The 20595-nt window shown below is 39.5% G+C and overlaps 2 protein-coding genes across 7 annotated transcripts; both read right to left on the bottom strand.

Annotated features, from left to right (window-relative positions):
* Positions 1-1409: 1409 nt before the first annotated feature.
* On the bottom strand, positions 1410-5928 carry pigm (phosphatidylinositol glycan anchor biosynthesis, class M). 2 transcript variants are annotated; one of them, XM_056363751.1, is made up of 8 exons: positions 4790-5928; positions 3766-3939; positions 3497-3617; positions 3139-3382; positions 2755-2858; positions 2328-2365; positions 1921-2022; positions 1410-1663 (listed from the first exon to the last, which is right to left on the bottom strand). In XM_056363751.1, exons 1-8 carry the CDS (start codon positions 4958-4960, stop codon positions 1496-1498), a joined length of 1122 nt encoding a protein of 373 aa, XP_056219726.1. In that variant the 5' UTR covers positions 4961-5928; the 3' UTR covers positions 1410-1495. The 2 variants fall into 2 exon arrangements, with proteins under 2 accessions (XP_056219726.1, XP_056219725.1); XM_056363750.1 differs by having other exon boundaries at positions 2328-2482; positions 4790-5448.
* A 2767-nt stretch (positions 5929-8695) lies between these two features.
* LOC130161226 (leukocyte elastase inhibitor-like) lies at positions 8696-20185 on the bottom strand. 5 transcript variants are annotated; one of them, XM_056364355.1, is made up of 10 exons: positions 20060-20185; positions 15636-15824; positions 13339-13440; positions 11942-12082; positions 11529-11646; positions 11006-11148; positions 9789-9866; positions 9440-9529; positions 9164-9344; positions 8696-8976 (listed from the first exon to the last, which is right to left on the bottom strand). In XM_056364355.1, the coding sequence occupies exons 2-10, from the start codon at positions 15810-15812 to the stop codon at positions 8750-8752; spliced, it is 1257 nt and encodes a 418-aa protein (XP_056220330.1). In that variant the 5' UTR covers positions 15813-15824; positions 20060-20185; the 3' UTR covers positions 8696-8749. The 5 variants fall into 5 exon arrangements, with proteins under 5 accessions (XP_056220330.1, XP_056220331.1, XP_056220329.1 ...); XM_056364356.1 differs by lacking the exon at positions 20060-20185 and adding an exon at positions 19446-19528; XM_056364354.1 differs by lacking the exon at positions 20060-20185 and adding an exon at positions 17115-17251.
* Between the last annotated feature and the right edge of the window lie 410 nt (positions 20186-20595).

Here is a 20595-nt window from a genome sequence, read left to right as displayed (position 1 = left end):
CTTCTACCTACTGGTCACAACTGCACACTGCAGCTGAGGAAGCGCCTCATTTAAACCATGGATAAAATTTAAACTGAAAAATGGCACCGGCTTCCACACAATTGCACTTTTCTGTTGTTCATCACTCTCAATATCCCAGAAGCTTCTGGGGAGACACCCACTTGACACTGAATGTTTCAAAAAGTAGCTACATGCCTGGTCCCTATCATGATTAGTTATTCTGTGGTAGTAACCGGCTAATATAAAATCTGTTAAAATAGAAATCTGATTATTGTTTGGTCTGGACTGTACCTAATATCTTGATCTGTAATCACATGGTGGGTCAATCTAGTTTCAGTCACCTGGGTTCATTAGCTCCTCACTACTAAATTCAATTTATTTAATTGAGTAGTTGTCCTCCTGTATGCTAATGAAATTCTCAGGAATCTTTTAACTTTGTTCCTCGTTTCACTGTGTTGGACCAGAGTTTAATCCAAATTCTAACTCACTGCAAGACTTTCCTTACATGTACAAATACAATTACAGCCACAAAATACCTAAATCCTAATAACTAGAACCCTAAAAAGAATAACTGAATGGTCCCAAAACGTCCATCCCATTCCAGTCCAAACATTAATCCAATAGGCAAGATACACAATCAGAAAAAAATAGTAAATGAAAATAATAGCACTGTAACCAATTCTGAAGACCCCAGCCTTTCATGGTAAACAAGTTTTAAACATATTTTAGTAGCAATTTTTTATCTTTTGCCTCGATTTAAGTTTTCGACAAACTGTTATGGGCAATAAGACAAAAACAAAGTCATATCTTCAATTCAATGTTTCTGTGTACAAACATTTTATTCCTCTATCATCATGTTAACAAATATTCCCAACTACCGTTATAAATAATGCCACATTTTGCCTCAAATCACACCAAAGAGCATCTCTTTGTAGCAGTAACTGGCAGTTCTCCACAGCAATACATCAACACATGCATTTGATCTGTTGGAGCAGTGAACAACAATACTTTAAAGTATTTTTCTCCAAACTAAGAAAACATGCCCTGTGGTTGTTAGAACTGTGGGGAAACTTCATGTGATCTCTGATCTGCAGCAGGTATTTTGCCCCTGCCAGCAAATGGAAAACATCTGCTTGGTCATGTGGTACGGCCACAGGTGGAACGGACTTCAAAGTTTCCACCTAGAGAAAGCAGCGCACCAGCAGTTTTCTGCCCAGTGTGAGTCACTGAGGATTTAAGGGTTTTGACCTACAATGGCAAGCACTTAATCAGTGGGTTTAACTCGGAATGACTGAAAATACCACTGTGGTTTTGTCGCTCAGAGAGTGGTGCTATATGACTGATTTGTGCTAAGATTACTAAGGTAACATGAGAAAGTAATTACCAGTAAAGCAGCTGGGAGACTAAGATTCAAGAAAATACTAACTTTATTTTTGTATTTACATCCATAATCTTCTTATTGAAGCAGCGTACAGACATTCATATCACCTCAGTATTATTCAACCTTTAGTCTCTGTGGAGTTTGTGTAGGTTTGTAGTGGGTTATGATCTGAATCAGGATGAAGCAGTTGATGATCAAGAAAAGCAATCCAGCGAGCCAGATCAACAGGAAGGTGTTGTAGCCCTCAAACTCCAGGAAGTAGGCTGGGCCCAACCAAATGCCCTGGTATTAGAGAGACATTATAATGAGGTCAAATTTAGCTATTTCATTCAAAACCTTTGCAAAATAAATTCAGTGGTGTATCTACAGAGTGCAACATAAGACCACAGACGGATGCAAAACAACTCCCAGCCACATTTGGAAAGCATCAGGGGGACTACCTTTTAAAATGCATAATTTTCCAGGGCATCTTGTTATCATGTTAAGATTTTGCTGAAATCAAATTTAACTGTAACTCAAAATGTGCTAAACTGAATTACCTGTCCAGCAAACCAGAGCAGCAGCAGTCCCACTCCCTGTTTTAGTGACAGACTCAGGTGAGGAATAACCAGAGGGAGTAAGCACAGGTACCACAGGAAGTACTGCAAAAGGATAACAAGCAACTTTGTTCGTCTATGTGAAGTTATGTAAACAAAATATTAATACAAACACGATATTGAACTAACTAAATAAAACTAATGACTGTTTGATATCAAATTGAAATTAAGAAAATTAATTGTTGTATATGTATATTTCATTTGTATAGTTAATGTAATTTATTTTTTTACAACTCATCACAGCCCGAAATGTAATCTGGATGACTGACAGGGGAAAGGGAAAAAACAGAGAGGTCAGGGCGCTGTCTGATATCTACTTAGACTCTGTTGGTTGATGGTGGTTCATGTACCTGTGAAGTGCAGACTTTGTTGAAGGAGACGAAGATGGCTGTGTGGAGGAAACAGGAAAAGGCCAGGTCAGAGTGAAAGGCCCATGATGCTGCCAACAGCAAGATGAGCTGTGGGATAAAGGCAGCCAGGCCAAGCCACTGGCTCCACCTGCTGTCTGCTCCAACATAAGACAAAAGAAACTTAAAAAGCTGCATCACCTCCTCTAAGTTTACACTCCCTATTTATTAACACAGACCAGCAAAGAAAATGCCAAATGAACATACGTGCAATTTTATAACTGATTTTATAAACAAGCACCTCATCACTATTGACCAAAAGCAATGTACCGCTGCATGAGCTAGAACTTTATGCTAGTCTTTGCTCTGTGGTTCTATATACTGCAAGGTGTCACACTTGGAAGCTATAAACGGTCGAATGGATGAATACCTGCAGTGAGGTAGAGCATGTAGAAGTATGGAGAGAAGTTGTGTCTGATATCCCTTCTGGTCAGATGGTACAAATAGGTCTCATGAAGGAACTCCCAACCATACCTGACAAGACAGGAAAGGATTATGATAACATGATTTGAGAATTTCTATTCAAAGAAATGAAAAGTTTGTGTATTTGTTCAGATAAGAAAACATGCCAATATTGAGTCAAATCAAAAATAGATAAATCAGACATTTCAAGCATCCATGCTCCACATTTTTACCATTAAACTACTATTAATACATCTGAAAAAACTTGGACTAATTATGTATTTGGTGTTATTGCTAGAAATGACAACTCAATATTTAATACTTGTCTATGATGGAAAGCAACTACACTCACATGTAATAGAAGAGGGCTGTGAGCACACAGAAAACTCCCCCAGCCACACTCGCAAAGAGGAACAGCTGTGCGTTGAGGAAGCTTCCAATGAACCCAATAAACCTCCTCCAGCTCTGTCTGTCCCTCTCTGCTCTGGTCTCTGGTGTGCGCAGGGTCAGAGCAATGGGCAGAGCATATGTAATGGGGTAGATCTTCATATGGACTGACAGGCCGTACAGAGTAGCTGCCCATATGAGACGCCGGCCTGGAAGAAAAAAGGTAAAACGATTAGCAAGGAGCTGTTTATTTACATTACAATATTAGCAATATTGACATTATTTTACAGAGCTCAAGACACACACAGCAGCCACCCCCTTACCTTCCATACAGAGTAATGTCCCCAGCACCAGGGCTGCCAGGATGGACTCAGCGTTCCCCCGGCTGGATACTCCCATGGGCAGTGGGTTGAGGAGCCACAGAGATGAAACACGACGTGCAGTCTGAACATTAATCCCCCAAAACACACAACTTTATCTGTACTGCACTTTTTCACAAAACAAGATTAAAGAGTTGTTTGTGATTGTAGTCAAAAGTTATGAATCAACTCTTCTCAAATATTTCTGGTCCAAAAGGGTCTGACTGACAAACCTCAGAGTCCAGACCTCGCAGGTGAAGGATTCTATAGATGAGTAGTCCGGACAGGACGTCACATAAAACAAACAGGATCTTGCCAAACACCAGGCTGAGATAGATGTTGGGGGTTAGAAGCCAGGCTAGCAGAGGAGTGTAGCGGTAGGTTGACCTGTTGTACGGCGACTCACCCTGTGCAAAAATTGCCCACATTGAAATGATGAATGTAAATATCAGCATGATAAAGAATTTAAGAAGGTATCCAGTAAAAACAGCCTGTTTAACTGTTATAGATGACATGTCTGTTAACCACAGTGTAGAGATACTCTATTACATGTAAAAGCGCATCCTGCATCCGTGTTATATTATTGGCTCATTATTATTGATGTATGAACATGAAGTAAGCAGTACTGAGGGGGAGCAATGTTTATGTGCATCATATAAATGTCAGGAACTTGAATTTCTAAGAAGCATCACATTTTATTCACTTTTCATATGTTTTACTGTAAAAGCTTAATCTGAAAGGTTTAGTTATAGTTAATAAATATATGTGGAGGAGTAAAAAGCAAATAAAGGTTGTAAATTCTGCAAGAAAGTAGTAGTGCCACAGAAAAGTACAATAAATGGCAAATAATGGAGTAAAATTCAAGTACACCACAAAAGTCAGTATCTTCCACTACTGTTTTTTTTTGTTTGTTTTTTTTAAACCCAGTGACACTGGAGTTAGATCCCAATTCAGCAGTTCAGGGGGAAATGAAGTTTTCCCAACCAGATCACTTCAGACCAAAGCAAAGACCACTCTACAATCAGGGAGTTTATATACCTTATAAATCAAAGTTAAAGATTCGTGAAACTCGTATTCCATTTTAGAAAAGACTAAATAGGGAGATTTCTCAGCTTTCCCCCCACCTACACTGGACTTGAACTACATCTGAACTAGATTATCAGGGAGGGTGTAAACATTTTTAAAACCTGACACATTCAGGGACCTGACAGCTTTACCTGACCACTTTATTGCTGTCACAAGTCATTATTCAGTTACCTCAGTGATGAACCTTGCAGCATCGGTGAACACATGGTAGTCAATGTCGGTGTACTTGACCACCATAGTCCGGTCCTGGTGGTCTCCATAAGCGACCAAAGCGAGTCGCACAGCCAAGGAAGCCGAGAAAAGGACGTGTTTGTCCGTGAGCCTGGAAATCAGCCGCTCCATCACCGGCCGAGCAGGGGAACCAGATTAGCAAGAGAAGCTAATTCGACTAACTATTTTGAGCTGGAGCACGTTGACCGAACCATCCGTTCCTCAATGGCCATCTCAACCTCCAGACATGTCTTAAAATATTACCGACATGTTTCATTGACAAGTTCTTGAATGACCAGATTCCAAACTTGACAACCAGGAAGATTTCCGGAACTGCTTTTACAGACACTTTGAGGCACCAGCACCACCTACTGTTCTGGAGGACGACGCTGCACTGACAAACCTGATCCACTATGTCGACCAATATGTCCAGTATGCATCACTGCGACACTGTTCTCCACCTATCAGCGGTGTAAAATCCAACCCTGTTTGTTTCCACAGGTGGAAAGTAACTAAGTACATTTACTCGAGTACTGTAGCCTACTTAGCTATACATTTGTTTTTTCACGTAAGCTTACTTTATACTTATACCCACATCTCCCCTCTGAACTTCTCAGATGGTTTCATTTAATAGTTTGAGGACTATTACATTTTCCTATAGAGTGTGATTTTTTGCAAATGCTAAGGTTAAGAAACAGTACATGTAGCCTATGCTTGTTTTTTATGGGTGGGGGTGTTAACCTGCCCCATAGGTGAATATGATAGTGGACTGTGCAATGTGCGCAGACTGTGGGTCTCAGCCTTCCTTATTGATTGGCGGTCAATCGGTCCGTCTAGGGGTACATAATGCATGAGGAGCTGCACTTCACTCTCACTGCCTGCTTACACCCTGAGTATGTTGTTATGGAGTCTTTGGATCTGAACTATGGCCCTGTGTTTTTGTGCATTGCTGGGGAGTTAAGTTTAGCATTGTACCCTTTTCTTTTGTGGGTTTCAGGCCTATTGATGTTTCTAGTTAGGGCCGTTTGGTTTGTTATTTTGGCCTGGGCTCTCTCTGAAGATAAATTATGCATCCAAGACTGGCATTAAAAGATTGAAACTTAAACAAAATGACTCACCATAGCCTTCATTCAGTTTTAGGTTATTCCCCTTTCCCCTCGACTAACCTGGGGTTGTATCAAAACTTCAATATTTCACAAGATTAAAACTTCTTCTTTCCTCCCTCGCTAATCATCTCATGACCTTTACTTTAGTAAAGGTAGCTGGTACTTCCTTCAAAATGTTTCTACAAAATAATTCTACATTGCTCAGATAAGATACTTACAGGCGCATTTAATCCATCTAAACATATCAATTAGATTATTTCATGCTTGAAGCTAAAGCCATAGGGGTTCAATCAGTGTTGTTTTTTTTTAAGAACATATTACTCGTGTGCTTTGAGGGTAGAAACAGTAGTACACTAAAAGTGGTTTCTGTAAAATTTTATAAGAACAGATCATATATTTTAGAAATGTTTCAATCGGGTTTCAGGGCAAACCAGTACAGAGACTTAGTACTGATGCCAATAAGGTCTCTTTTCTGATTCTTCTGGATGTAAGTGCTGCATTTGACACAACAGACCCTGAAATTATTTTGGATTGCCTTGAGAACAGGGCTGGGCTCTTTGTTTTAAACTGGCTGTGGTTGTGGGAGGAAGTTCTTTGTTGTGTCACAACCTGGCTCAAGGTTGGAGAAAGGAAGGAAGACCAGACATACAGTAAGTTATAAATAAAAAGAAGTTTATTTTACATAACTGAAGACGAAATTAATCTAAAGACAAATAGTACAACAAAACCAAACAGGGTGGAAGCCAGAGGAGAGAGAGAGAGAGAAACTGGTGTGACCAGCTTATGTAGTGCAGCCAGACCAGGTGGGCTGAATCTCCCTGGCAACCGAACTACACAACAGGATCCTTCAGGGAGAGGCTTAAGGAGGGTCGTCACAGTTGCAATTGGGTCAGGAAAATGTGATTTGTCGCCTTACAGTGAGAAGATTCTGGGTTTGAATCCCAGGCCTGAAGTCTTTCTGTGTGGAGTTTGCATGTTCTCCCCGTGTTTGCATGGGTTCTCTCCGGGCTTCCTCCCACAATCCAAAAACTTAGGTTAATTGGTGAGTCTCAAGTCCCCATAGGTGTGAATGTGAACATGAGCGGTTGTTGGCTGGGATTGGCTCCAGCCCCCCCATGACCCTATAAGGATAAGCAGTATAGGTAATGGATGGATGAATGGATGGAAATGTGATTTACTTTTCGGTGTTGCTCAAGGAAGCTGTCTTGTTCCACTTCTTTTTTTAATGTATATGCTTGCTATGCTTAGGTGATATCCTCAGGGAATATAAACTCAATTTTTACAGTTGTGCTAATGACATACAACTGTATATTTCCCTTGAGCCTGATGATGACGACAATACCCTGTGTTCCTTTAACACTGGGACGGCAGAAGTAAAAAACTGGATGACCAATAACTTCCTGAACTTAGGCATCTGGCCCCTGAGGTTAAATCAGAATTAACATGCCTGGGCATTATTTTAGACTCTGAATTAAATTTTACTTCATACATAAAGAAGTTAACCAAAACAGCTTTTTACCACTTAAGAAATATCGCAAAATATCATGAAATAAGTACAGCCGTACCTATCCCATAAAGATTCTGAAAAAAAATCATGCTTTTATTTCAATTAAATTATTGCAATGCTGCAATGAAGAGAGAGCATATCACCTCAGTTTTAGCTACACTTCATTGGCCCCTTGTATCTTAAAGAACAGATTTCAAGGTTCTTTTACTTGTTTATAAAGGTTTATAATGGTTTGGGACTGGCTTACATTGTAGACTGTTGTTCTATTATCCCTTCACAAGCTCTGAGATCTTCTACTGCTAGGCTCTTAAAAACACAAAGTGTTACACACGAGAAAATAGGTACGCACAACTTTTTTTTAATTATTAAACTTTACCCCAAAGCTGTGGAAAATCCTGTCAAGTGCTATAAGAGATATGGGCTTTGGACATGACAGCTGAAAACCTATTTACATAATTTTTTATTCTTACTGGTTTCTATTTTTATTTAAATTTTATTTATTTTTATCTTTCATCTACATCTCTTTATTTAATTGTTCTTCTATTCGACTTTGTTTTATTGTGCTATTTAATTTTCATTCACTTGCATGAAAAGTGCTCTATAAATAAACTTTAATTTTGGTATTATTTTATTATTATCAACATTAGCAGTAAGTAACAAGACTTTTCATAGACAAGAAGTGTATTATTAACACTGCCACATTGAATAATCAAACTGAACAATATCATTATCACATGTGGCTGAACCAGATCTGCAAAAATGACAATAAAAAGGATTTCTTTCTTTGAAAGTGATATACAATATTTGTGAATCACACACTTTTATTCCATGTGTAAAAGCATAAGGATACATGAAAAAGACCTGGACCCAGTTCAAAACTTCATGCAAACCCTTGTTCTTTCTAGTGTATAGTCATTATATGCATTATGGTACAATTCCATATAAGTGTTCGTTTCATTAAAATACAACATGGATCCCTTTTTCTTAGATGCCTCCCTTATTACTGTTCATGATAGATAAAAATTGTGTATGGGCGCGGTTTTTTTCACTTCTGAAGGGGGGCATGCCAGAAAAAGTCCGAGAACCACGGCTCTAATGGGATAGATAAACTTATGTAGGGTGTGAGGCAGCAGCAAATAGGGCCAAACATGTATTACAGACATTAAGTAAACCAGGATGAGAGCAGGAATCTAGTGCTCAGGGAGGCACAGGATAAACACAGAATCACTCAAGAAAGAAGGGTTAGGGTTAGAGATATACTGTAACCCCCCCCCCAGTTGAGATAAACTGCTCTCAGTGATATAGTCCTCACTCAGGGGAGCAGTAACGGCCAGCAAACAGAATGCTCATGGAGGGGTTATGTCGGATGAAGAAGAGGAAGGGGTGATCCGCAATGAAGGTGGCTGGACGAAGTGCACAGCGCAGCATCATGACGGCGGCAGTGGCAGCAGCAGCCTCGGTTCCCTCCTCGTTCACCTCCACGAAAGCCTTGTGGACGACCTTTGACAGCGCCAGGTCGTTGGCAGGAGACATGCCTGTCACAGAAGAGAGAGGCAGAGAATATTTTAAATAAATGTAATACCTCCTCTCACCCTTCATGTTGATGTTGATTTGGGAGAACTTCAGTATTTTTACTTGACAGGAGCCAGTTCAGGTTTTTCATGTCCTGATCTTTACAATGAAATATGAACATTTCCAATATAGTCCAGGTACGTGTCCTACCTGAGAAGTCACTCATTATCATGTCAAAAGCATCCACCATGCCCATGCTGACCAGGACATCCTTCATGTCATAGTTCTCCTCCATCTTGAACCGAGGCAGGCCGACCTGGACCTCAATTTCATCCATCATGTCTGAACGAGTCCACTCCACAAAGTTTTCATAAGTCAGCTCCTTCTCCAGCTGGAGGTGGACACAAAATGGACAATCAATTATCAGTTTGTCTGTGTCTTGTGGGCGTCTTTATGTGTGGAAATGTAATAGTGTGCATGTCCTACCTTTTCAAGACCAGTTGAACTGTCCTCTATGTCCATAGGTAGAAAGATGAGCATGCTGAGCTCCTTCCCTTTGTAAGGCATCTCCAGAATCTGTACAACAGCATTTTTCCAATATTGGATAGCTTATGAGTTTACATGCAACAATCAAAAACAGAGATAGTTTCATAGTGATGGTAAAAATAAAGTTTGGATCATAACCAAAATCTCATCGGTTTTTCTTTGACTCATGGTCAGTCTCATTCATATTCCATAACCTCATTAAGAAAGGTAATAAATGATTGCCTTTGTTGCCAGGTCAGTTAACAGACATACTGTATTACCTGATTAATTAAGTGAATTTCTTGATTACCTGGCAGTTGGCTTCAGGGATGTAGGTCAAAGGGAACTTAGTTTTCTGGTGCATCATCTTAACTGGCTTAGCGTCATTCTGAAAACAGCAAACAGAAACATGTGTAACATAACAACAGCTGAAATCTAGTACATATGACCATGTTGCAGTGATGTATAAGTGTACAACAAGGTGTGATTGGTACACCATGACATCATTGTTGAGTGAGCGAAACATACTCAGGCAGCAAAACACATAATTTCAGTCTAGTGTGAAGTTAACAACATACACTACAGAATATTTAAAGCTGCCTTAAGCTGCATTTTGGATGTTAACGTGAAACAAAATGACAGAAAAGCTGGTCCTGCTGATGTCACAAAAAACAGTCATCACAGTTCACATTCAGGAGGCAGATGCACAACACGCCTCATTGAGAAATGTTTGAGCTCTGGAATAAGTTTAATATTCAGCATCAAAATCTCTTAATGAAGCTCAAACTTTTTGTAGACCAGTTCAAAGCCAAATCACTTATTACTTTATTACTCTGAGTAAGGCCCAGTGTCTTCAATTTTTTTTTTTTACTTTGGTAAATCATTTGTCAATAAATAATGCAATATCTACAGACTCAAACTCTATACTTACTTAAGCAACATTTTCTTATGAACACCACATAGTCTAAGAAAAGGCGTCGCCCTAAACCAAATGGAAGTATAACAGTGTCCTTTTTACTGAACCACAGTGACCCATGATTAACACTCACATGTTTAAAAAGCTATTGGGAAACGTTTTCTCCTGATCTTGACTAACATGCAATAGAAAAGGGTCCAACAAATGACCTTTTGTTAAGTGACGAGACTCTCGCCCTTTTGCCCCTGATTTCCACATTCTCCTGTGGTCAGGTTTCGTGCAATGGCCCTGAAGTTGAACCCTTTTCGCTACTTTTCATTAAGAAAGTGGAAATAGAACCTTAGACTGTGCATTTTCTCTTTTCATTTTCACTTGTTTGACTAAAAAAAGATGAATTGGTTTTCCAATATTCCTACAGCATACGCACCAGAACTCTCATTTTCACTTGATTCTACTGAGCTGTGGTCAGATCAGTAGACGGACAGTATACGACTGCACATGTCTGATATTAATCTCTGCGTCATGGTATCATGCGATATAGTTTCACAAACCCAGACTTGAGTTCAGTTAACAGCGTTTGTCCACTGAATGTTTTCTCTGTGCAGTGTTACCTTGTTGAGTTTGAACTGAGCATCATGTGTGGAACTCTGCTGAAACTGCTTGTTCCAGTTGCCTTTGAAGTAGATGGCATTTACCAGCACCAGCCTGGTCATGTTATCAACCACACCTTCGGCCAGCACATCCTTAATTTTACCTAAGAATATGAAGCACACAATTTGAAATGATTTGCCATGTTTCCTCAGTGTAGAATTTAGTTCAACCACATTTATTAGAACACATGGAAAAATTGGAAAGTGGCATCGTTTCAATATTAATATGTAATCTTTCAGGCTTAATACAAAGAAAACTGGATTAAAGTAACACTTGCCCTTTCTAACTGAAAGGAATTCTGGTCCCTTTCAGGCCACCATAGAGAAATCTTTTAAACTCATGGCATTGTAAGGTCATAAAAGTTTGCACATCAGTATGTAATTCTGGAAATCCAGCTATTTCTCCATACAAAGATGAGACTGACACAAAACTGTGATTAAGCAACATGAGGTGTTAACAAACTGATAAGTGTGTATGACCCACCTTGTGTCTGGCTCTCCACCCAGCTGTTGATGTTGAGCCTGGCTGCCTCGGAGCTGTTGCTGAAGTCCACAGACTCCAGCTCTGCATGGTAGTGCTTCCTGGTTTTTTCAAGGAATCCCTGGAACCACCAGCAACACATTTACTGATTCTGATCACCCAATATCCTCTTCACCTGACTTAGTGGAATTAAAAGCCATTCCAGCTAGAGAGAGTATTTCCACAGTCACTGCTTTACTTGCTTGTATGCTGGCCTGCTGCCCACTCCCTAATTCATCATTCCATTTTACTACACGCTTTAAGATTCCTATCTGAGCCTCTCATTCACTCCAGCCACACATTCTGTAAACAACACCACACCCACACATGAAGATGCATAGTCACATATATCCTGAAATACACACACACACACAAACCTCAACAAACTGGTAAGATTGCTCCCCGTACAGTCTGTTGGCAACACTGAGGGCGTACGGAGCGTCTGGCTTGTTGAGCTTGTTCAGCAGGAGGGCAAAGCTAGTGTGGACATCATCCTGAAGGTCCTTGGTTTTCAGACACTGTGGACAAAGTAGACAAGAGGTGTTAGAGAGATGCACTGAGTCAGTGTTACACCAGTCTAATAAACAGAGCTTGTGATGACAATATTGACAACATCAGCAATTTTGTCTTGGTCCGTCTTTGGTGCTCCATGCTAAGTATTTGCCTACACTATGTTAAATGATGATGGATTGGAAAGATTTCCAAAAATGAACTTGATAGATTTGGTTCTAAATCTCTCTCTTGTAAATCAATTGGTCATAAAAACGAAAAGGTCAGTTATCTAAAATTTGGACATGCAAATGGCATCAGCACAGAATCTAGTATAACACAGCACAGTGTATAGATTGGGCCAGTTTGGTATGCTGGAAAGAAATGAAAGCTGATGACTTCCAGTAGTAGAGTCTGAAAATATCTGAACCATTGACATGTCAATGTTGATGCACAAAATCTCAACTTTGAATGAAAAAAATATGGCAAAAATGAAAATACAAAAAGAAACTGACATGGAAAATGTAAAGAAAATATTAATATTTCACACCTTTCACACTGACTTTAAAGAACCCATGGAAATGCCTGCCCAGGCACTGAAGCCTTTCCAGAAAAATTCCCATGAAGACACACAGCATCCCTCCACCATGGTGTTAAAGTATTTACACGGTTATTTTACAAAACAAAGGCCTGTCTTTTTAATAAGAATTTCGGATGGTATGTTTTGGCTGGTGTGCATCCATATCAGCAAGACATAAACCACCGTCTTCTGTAAACTGTAATAATGATGTTTGCCAAATTTGGTTTTATCCACATACAAGGGCATTATCAGAGTAATACACAAGACATACAAAAGGAAACAGATTCATTTGTGTGTACTCGATTTTCCTAATGCATTTTTGATGGGTTGTCATTGCTTAAAACGTTTTAAGTGTTTAATCTCACTGTGGTTTCTAGCAGCTTCTTATCCGAGATAAACAGCACACCCAAAAAGAAGCCATACATAGAAAAGCCAGTACTACATTCCTGTGAATTATGCAACACTATGAGGTTTGGAGCTGACAGTCGACGCATACACTAAACCTTCAGTAGGGCTACTCCCTTGCATTGTTGCGTTTCTCTAAATTCATTTCAAAATAGCGGCATATTGGAGATTAGTAGAAAAACAAGTGAAAGATCCCTGTCTCCAAAGATCCCCTCCACCACATGACACCACTTAGACCACCTGTTAGTAAAACGCCCCTCAGGTAGTTTATCATCCCTGCACTCTTGGCTTTGTAACCACCTCCAGCATGTCTGGCAGCTTGAAGTGGACCAGCTGCTGCATCTGCATCATCTGCTGTGCTCCCGCATGCTGTGGCTGCTCTGCCTCACGGAATCTGAGGACCTAAGGGCGCAATTGGTAGTGTTCACTGTTAAGTTAGACATAATGTGTCCCTCGTTGTGTACAGGAAGTTACAATTTCATCCAAGCAGCGATGTGTGGGTTGAGTCATACTCAGCAGGCCTTGTACACTACCCTCAAACTCAAGCCAGGTCAAACAGCTGATCAAAGAGAAGTGCAGAAAATTTTGTTTTTTATACAGCTGTGGGATAAACCTCTCTTCAACACAAAGACACAGGGAGATGATGATTGTAGTTATATATTACTGGACTGGAAAGTAATTGCATTGGTATCTACCGTCATGACTTTCATTCTATGTTACATTGTCTTTCTGTGTGGTGCTAGAGCGACCACACCCAAGAATGACGTCAAGGTGCACTGACCACACCTTGCTGCAAGGCAACAACTTCAACCTCTGCAAGATCAGAGATTCTCTATTTATTCACTGACGGTTCAACTGTTTGAAAAGTAGCATTTTTATACAGCTGGTTGAGTTTAATGACATCTAACATATTTGGAACATGACAGGTGATGTATATGAATGAGTACTTCGGTTCATCTGACCGGGCTGTGGGGGCGTATTACAACATATTTTATATAAACTTATTTAAGCAACTTTGCAAAACTATACCTATAACCTACATTCTTCATTTTCCTACAATACATATTCATTGGCTTTCAGCTACGTTGCTATTTTGTGTTGCAGTGAGCTGATATGTAGAATCACAGCGACAGAAAAATAATGTACCAGGGAATAAAAGTACCAGTGTTGCACATTTTGAAATTGGACCAAATCATGAGGGTGGTGTTTGGCAAGGAGATAAATAAAAAGTTTTTGCAAATTCAGGTGGCATCATTCCTGATGCACATATTTCTTTTTCCCATCAACTTACTGCAGTATTTGTACAGCACATGACACTGACACTCCCTCCCTCCCCTCTGTCACTTTGGTTCTTGGTGCAGCTCTGGTGCAAGTTCAGCTACTGTCAACACATCTGGCTGGAAGCCCAATGATTCACATCCCATTTGTTGACAATTTTACCACATTTTGGAAGAAGCTCAGCCTTTATATGCAAGACATGATTAAGTCAAAACAGGTTGTCTTGTGGCTCTTTACTTTGCATAATGAACTCTTTTACCAACAGTGAAATGAGACTGTATATAAAAAGACCATGTCCCTGTTTAACAGCCAGGTAATACCCCTAGTTCTGTTGCATCAGATGAAAGAGGGGCACAAACTACAGAAAATACTGCTATTATCTGCTATTATATTTCACTGTCTTGACATAAACTTCACATACTTTGAATAACCTTATTACTCTTAACTGTCATCCTTCTCTTCCATTACCCAACATCAGCCAGAACATGATCAATTCAAATGACTGGAGTTGTTTCCCGACCCACGGCACATGGATGGTGGATTAAGGGCAAGGGCCTGGCCCTCATACATACTCACACTTCCTGGGTGTGGTTTTGCTTTAGGAATCGTTTAGAAAAATGTGAGTAAATGTTCGTGTTTTACAGCACATCAACTTCCACATTTCAACTACCTGTTTCATTGTACTGGTTATTACAGAGGCCTTTCTGCTGTTTATTCTACAGACGGCCACTGTCTGAGGGCACTTTTTTTTTTTTCCCTAAGGATCTCCATATTTCTTAATAATGAGATGAGACAGTTGTGAGCCATTCAGTGATTAAACGTTGAACGACTCCCAGGTAGCCAGACAAGTGAACATATGGATATGCACATAATGGGAACTGATAAGGTGTACAGATTGCTTTATTGTACCTAGATCTTTATTGCCCCTACACTTCCAAATTATGTATCATGTTCCTATAGTAACACAACACAGATCTGCCCTCCATAAATCCTGGTCAGAGTCTGAACAGAGCAGATCTTTGTCATTTTTGCTGACACTGGAAAACAAAACTGGTGATTCATACTGAATGTGGGTTTACACGCCCCCAATGTTCCACTCCACCCTTTCATTCCTATCAAACTTAATCAAACGCTGTCTTTCTGGAGCGTTAATCTTCAGTGTCAGAGAGGTGTCACATCATGGGAACTTGAATTTCATGAGAAATCTGCATCATTCCACTGAACAGGCAATACAATATCAAAACTGAACAACCAGGTGCACCAACCTCTGATATCATGTTACATTTCACAAAAACAGTGTGTGTGTGCGTGAACTGTACCTCTGACATCTGTTTGGCCGTGTTGCCTCCAGACCCCAGCATAACCATAGCCAGGGCTGAAGAGATGCTAAAAGGAGAGAAAAAGACATTTGCGGTCTTGTCGTTATCGCTCAGCTTGTTGAGCAAAGCCAGAGCGAAGCCGGTGTTGGCCTTGGACAGAGGGGTTAATGATGCCATTGTGTCTTGTGTCTGCAAAGAAACGAGGGCAGAGCTTTCATTATTACGCTACACATTTTAAAATCTTTTATCTCTAACCAATTTACTATCTCACTCTGTAGGTGAGCCAAACTTTACTGAAAGTTAATCAATTTATAATTAAATTGTTTGTGTTTGAATAGAAATGCCTGATAGACGATATATTCACATCATTTAAAATCATTCAATATAATTCTTCAAAACTTTATATTTACCCACCTTAAATATTCCCATTATTTGTGGCACTGGGAGTCTACTCAATTTTATTTTATGGAAATAATAATATTAATAGTAATAATAATAATAATTATAATCTTAATTATATAGAACTTTTCTTAATATACTAACAAAGTGCTTTACAGAAAGAAAAATGGGGAATTAAACTAAACAAAATATCATAAAACAGAAGTAAGTTACATTCAAATATTGACTGAATTAGATAAAACACAACAACATATCAAACATTTATAAAAGCTTTCTAATAAAAGAATGTTTTAAGAAGAGTTTCAAAAGACACTTAAGATCTAGCCTGTCTGAGCTCAGTGGGTAGACTGTTCCACAATTTGGGGTCTCAAGCAGCAAAGGCCCGGTCACCTTTTCTCACCAGCTGAGTCTTCAGAATAACCAGCAAGGCTCCTTCCACCGATGTGAATTGTGTTATTTCGGTTTAAATGTCTAATTTTACCGCCTAATTTCTAGTTTTTCATGTTGTACTGCTGTCGAAAAGCACTTTGACACTATGATCTATAAGTTATTAGCCTATTACTATTAAAAAGCAATATTATAGTAATATTATAATATAGTAATACATTACTATATAGTATAATATGTGGTTGTTACCAATAGTAATTTAGGATTTTATTGAAATTAGCAGGAGTTTTAGTGGTGTTTATGCAAATTCACCACAAGATTGTAAATATATTATTACATTTGGAGATTTCTGAATGGAATATGGTAGAAAAATAGAGGGTTAATATATCTGTTGGATTTCACAATGAAAACGCATTCTTTTACAGGCACTAAAACGTGATTTTATACTTACAACTACATATAGCACCATTTAGATAAACTATAATCTACACATAACGCCACACTTGACTGTATCGACCAAGTTCACTGTCAAACTGGAACTTTACACCTGTAGCATGAAGAACTTCCTGTTTATACTATCCGGTAAAATCAATGAATAAATCCCTGTGCCTGCACCCTTAAACCAGTTAAAGTCTACAAACTAAACATTAAACCCTCCGGTCACGAGCAGAGTGTGACGCATCCTTTACTTACTAACAGGCTCTTTCCTTCCAGTGCTGGGATGATCAGGAGTCTTTCAGTAACAGACTGACTTCACTGTCCAGCGCTTGTTTTATTATTGACGAGCTGACACGCCCCAAATGCTCTTCCGCATTCTCATGTGTCATTCTATGGAAGCCGAAGAGATAAAAACCCTTTCTTTCGCTCCCCCCCCCCCCTTTCTCTGAAGTTATCTCACTCAAACGGTAATTATTGCTAAGGTTTCAGAGTCAAACGGTCCAAACACTGACTCACTGATTTGTGAACACATGAGTATACTCCCATTCATTTTCTAAACAGTTTCACACAGTCTGAAATCACATATCCATCACACTTTCCCTGATGACTTCATCCCTGCTAAAGCAAGTGGGTTAGTTTAGTTTATTTGATTGGGACAATGCAATTTAACATAGTTTCAAAACAGGGTATGAAACTAATGTGTTGCAGAGTTTATAGCTATTGCTAATTTTCTTCTGCTCCTTTTCCAGTTGACCTTTTTTTTTTTTTTTTTTTTTTTTTAACACATGTTAAAAAGTCAATAGTAAAACCAACACAAAACAGGCAACACAGTTGGTGATACCGTACAATTAGCTAAAAATAGAAGAGTCTAAACAAATACAACTACAGCACGCTAGAAGTAGTCAAACAAAAACAATTAACAATATATACAGTTGCCTAGAAATGAGTAGAGCTCTGTTTTGTTTTTAGCAGCACTTAACCTTTATTGTGAAGGAGTCTATGTCTGGAGTTAATTTGATTTCAGTTAGTCATTTGTTCCAAAATTGACAGCCCTTTATGGAGAAAGTTGATTGTACAAATTTAGATCTTCAATGTGATATTTTACAAACACTAAGAAATGAAAGTACAGAAACAGACCTAAGAGGGTACAGAGGCTTTGTCGCTCCAGCTGTACTCCAGCAGGGTACAGCATTGAAGCTTTGAACATCGGTACATTTTATACCTTCTTGTCTGTTCCTCTAAAAGGACATTTCTTTGTACCCCTTGTGACAAAAGTGTACCTTCATGTCATGGCACAAAAGTATATCCACTGGAAAGGTACAGATTTGGTACCTTGTTTTTTTGTTGTTTTTTGGGGGGGCATTTTTGCATTTAATTTGATAGGTCCAGTGAGAGAGACGCGGGTCAGAGTCAAACCCATGGCTGTTGTGGTTAGGACTAAACCCATGTGGTACACGCCCTACCAGGTGAGCCAATGAGGCGCCCCCAGACTTGGTACCTTATGAGGTACAGTTGGAGTGACATGTCATTTTGTACCTTTATGGAGCAAAAACATATCCCTAAATTCTGAGACAAAATCATTTACAGTTAGTTTACTTTTTTTTTTTTTTTTTTTTTTTTTTAAACAAAATCAGCATTTTATATGTAAACGAACCCATTTTGGGTGCATGTATTGTATTGTTCTGGTAAAATGTATTTGTCCTTAAAAAAAGTTTGAGTACATGAGAAAAAGCAGTGCTTTTCTACATTAAGCTGAAGCATAAAACCGAAGGAGCCATTCGCTATAAGTGCAAAACAGGAGCAAGGTTAAGTAAAGTACACTTCCAAAATGTGTGCAAAATTCATAACTCACATACTGTATTAGATTCAATTAATTCAATGTTTCAATCACTAAAATGCACACGCAGCTATGTTGGTAGCCTATTTTATTACAACAAACCCACCTCTCTATTTAAATCAAGATTTTGTAATCACTGATTTGCAGCATCATCTGCCTCTACAATAATCTCCTTTGCTGTCAGCAGTGGTTTTTTACCTTTAAAATCAAAGTCAACAGTTAACACCCTAAGGACCATTTCAGTACCTTACAGGGTACTTTTCTGAAAAATGTAAAAAAAAGATACCACTATTTCTCTGTGTGAGATTTCCACACACCACGCTCCTGGTTGCTCTGTTACGTTCTTACCTTTGGGTATATGTGGAGAGAGACTGTGGCTAAACTGTTGATACATTTATAAACTAATTTCAGAAAGAAAAGATGAATAAAGCCCTCAAAACTAAGTAGATCTTTTCAGTATAGGACAGTGAAGTCATCAGACAGGCTTTTTGTCCATTATTTTCAGTGCCTGATTACATAAGGATGTGAGGGGTCTGACTGTAGATCGTGACGTTTGAGCCCATACTGTGATACAATATGAAAAAAAAAACCCACACTAGCATACTTCCTATGTAAAGTTATGATTTTATACATTTAAATCAGTATGGGATTGAACCAAATATTGCAGATAAACCCTCAGTAGCAATGGAAAAATTAAGCAACTTGAACTCAGTTATTTGACTCACTCCTTGCAATAAAACTATTTGTACCTTTAGGATTGCAGTAGTGTAGAAGTTAATTGTACCGATTGCTGATATTTAATTCTGATGCATCAGACTGCCAGTTCTTCTTGGAAACCATTTCACCATAATTCTGTCATCAAAACAAACATGAGACCAGTGAAGTCCGAGTTATTTTCATATGAGATGCAGTAAAAAAGCAGGTTCAGGGAAAGTGGCACGCCTAAGCTTAAGGGGTAACTGGATTAATTATGTCATTGAAAAAAAATGAATGTAGATGTATTGACAGTGTCACAGCACCATCCCAATCTGACAGTGTTAGATAAGGAGTCAATGAATTAAAATGCCAACAGCAATGATTTGTTTTAATACTAAAGACACACACAAAATTGCAAGAGGAAATATTAAGGACTACAGAGTAGAGGTGGGAGTTAAGTGACTGCAGCTGAGAGCAAATGGAAAAAAGCCAAAGATATATCATGAAAGCAAGAGCCGTTAATGAAACAGGTGTAGTATGGACCCAGATGCAGCACACATCTGGATATAGTTTGTTATGACCTTTATTTATGAGCCAGCGGACATATTGCACACAGGTGGATATTGGGGACAGGGGAAGGGGTCTGGAGCCGGGGCTGGAGAGCCACCGTTAGGGGGCAGGCTGGAGACGTCGTCGAGGGAGCAGGAGGATCGGAACCAGGTGATCGGGGCGGACAAACCCAGGAAGGAGCAGGCGGGCGGGTAATCAGAGCCAAACGCCAGCAGGGAAGGACTCACAAGACGAACCCACCAAGAAAGCTAGGTTGACGAGGCAGGAGTCTCTGGCAGACGGGAACCAGGGAGGGCACAGGCAGAGCTCGTGGTCAGGGACAGAAGGCTGACGCGTTTGCCGGGGAAGAGACGAGGCAGGATGGTCAGAGACAAGCGGGTTCGATACCAGGAAGTCAGTCCGGAGATGAACGCTGGCAAGTTTTGCATGAATACGGAGAATAATCTGGCAATGAGTGAGTGGACCAAGGCTGCTTAAATACTGGTTTAATTGGAGCTGGAATGCAGCTGGGAGCAACAGGTGGGGACGGTGAGGCTGATGAGGAGGTGTGGCAGAGTGGAGAGTGAGACGGAGGCGGGTTGAGTGGGAAAACACCAGAGATATCAGGTAGGAGCAGAGGCCGATTTTGTCAGT

The sequence above is a fragment of the Seriola aureovittata genome, chromosome 20, assembly GCF_021018895.1.
Source record: "Seriola aureovittata isolate HTS-2021-v1 ecotype China chromosome 20, ASM2101889v1, whole genome shotgun sequence".
Classification (NCBI taxonomy): Eukaryota; Metazoa; Chordata; class Actinopteri; order Carangiformes; family Carangidae; genus Seriola; species Seriola aureovittata.
The sequence above is the reverse complement of the archived record's forward strand: the minus strand, read 5'-3'. Positions and strand labels throughout refer to the sequence as shown.

Bases quoted from the DNA above. Each gene is read 5' to 3' on its own strand.
- LOC130161226 (XM_056364355.1), bottom strand. From the start codon at position 15,812: ATGGCATCATTAACCCCTCTGTCCAAGGCCAACACCGGCTTCGCTCTG. The intron at 13,441-15,635 runs GTACAGTTCACG...TTGCGCCCTTAG, and splicing joins CGGCCAAACAGATGTCAGAG to GTCCTCAGATTCCGTGAGGC. The intron at 12,083-13,338 runs GTGGTTACAAAG...CTTTGTCCACAG, and splicing joins AGCTGCCAGACATGCTGGAG to TGTCTGAAAACCAAGGACCT.
- pigm (XM_056363750.1), bottom strand. From the start codon at position 4,960: ATGGAGCGGCTGATTTCCAGGCTCACGGACAAACACGTCCTTTTCTCG. The intron at 2,483-2,754 runs GTATTCATCCAT...ATGTTGGAGCAG, and splicing joins CATGCTCTACCTCACTGCAG to ACAGCAGGTGGAGCCAGTGG. The intron at 2,023-2,327 runs GTACATGAACCA...ATCCTTTTGCAG, and splicing joins ACAAAGTCTGCACTTCACAG to TACTTCCTGTGGTACCTGTG.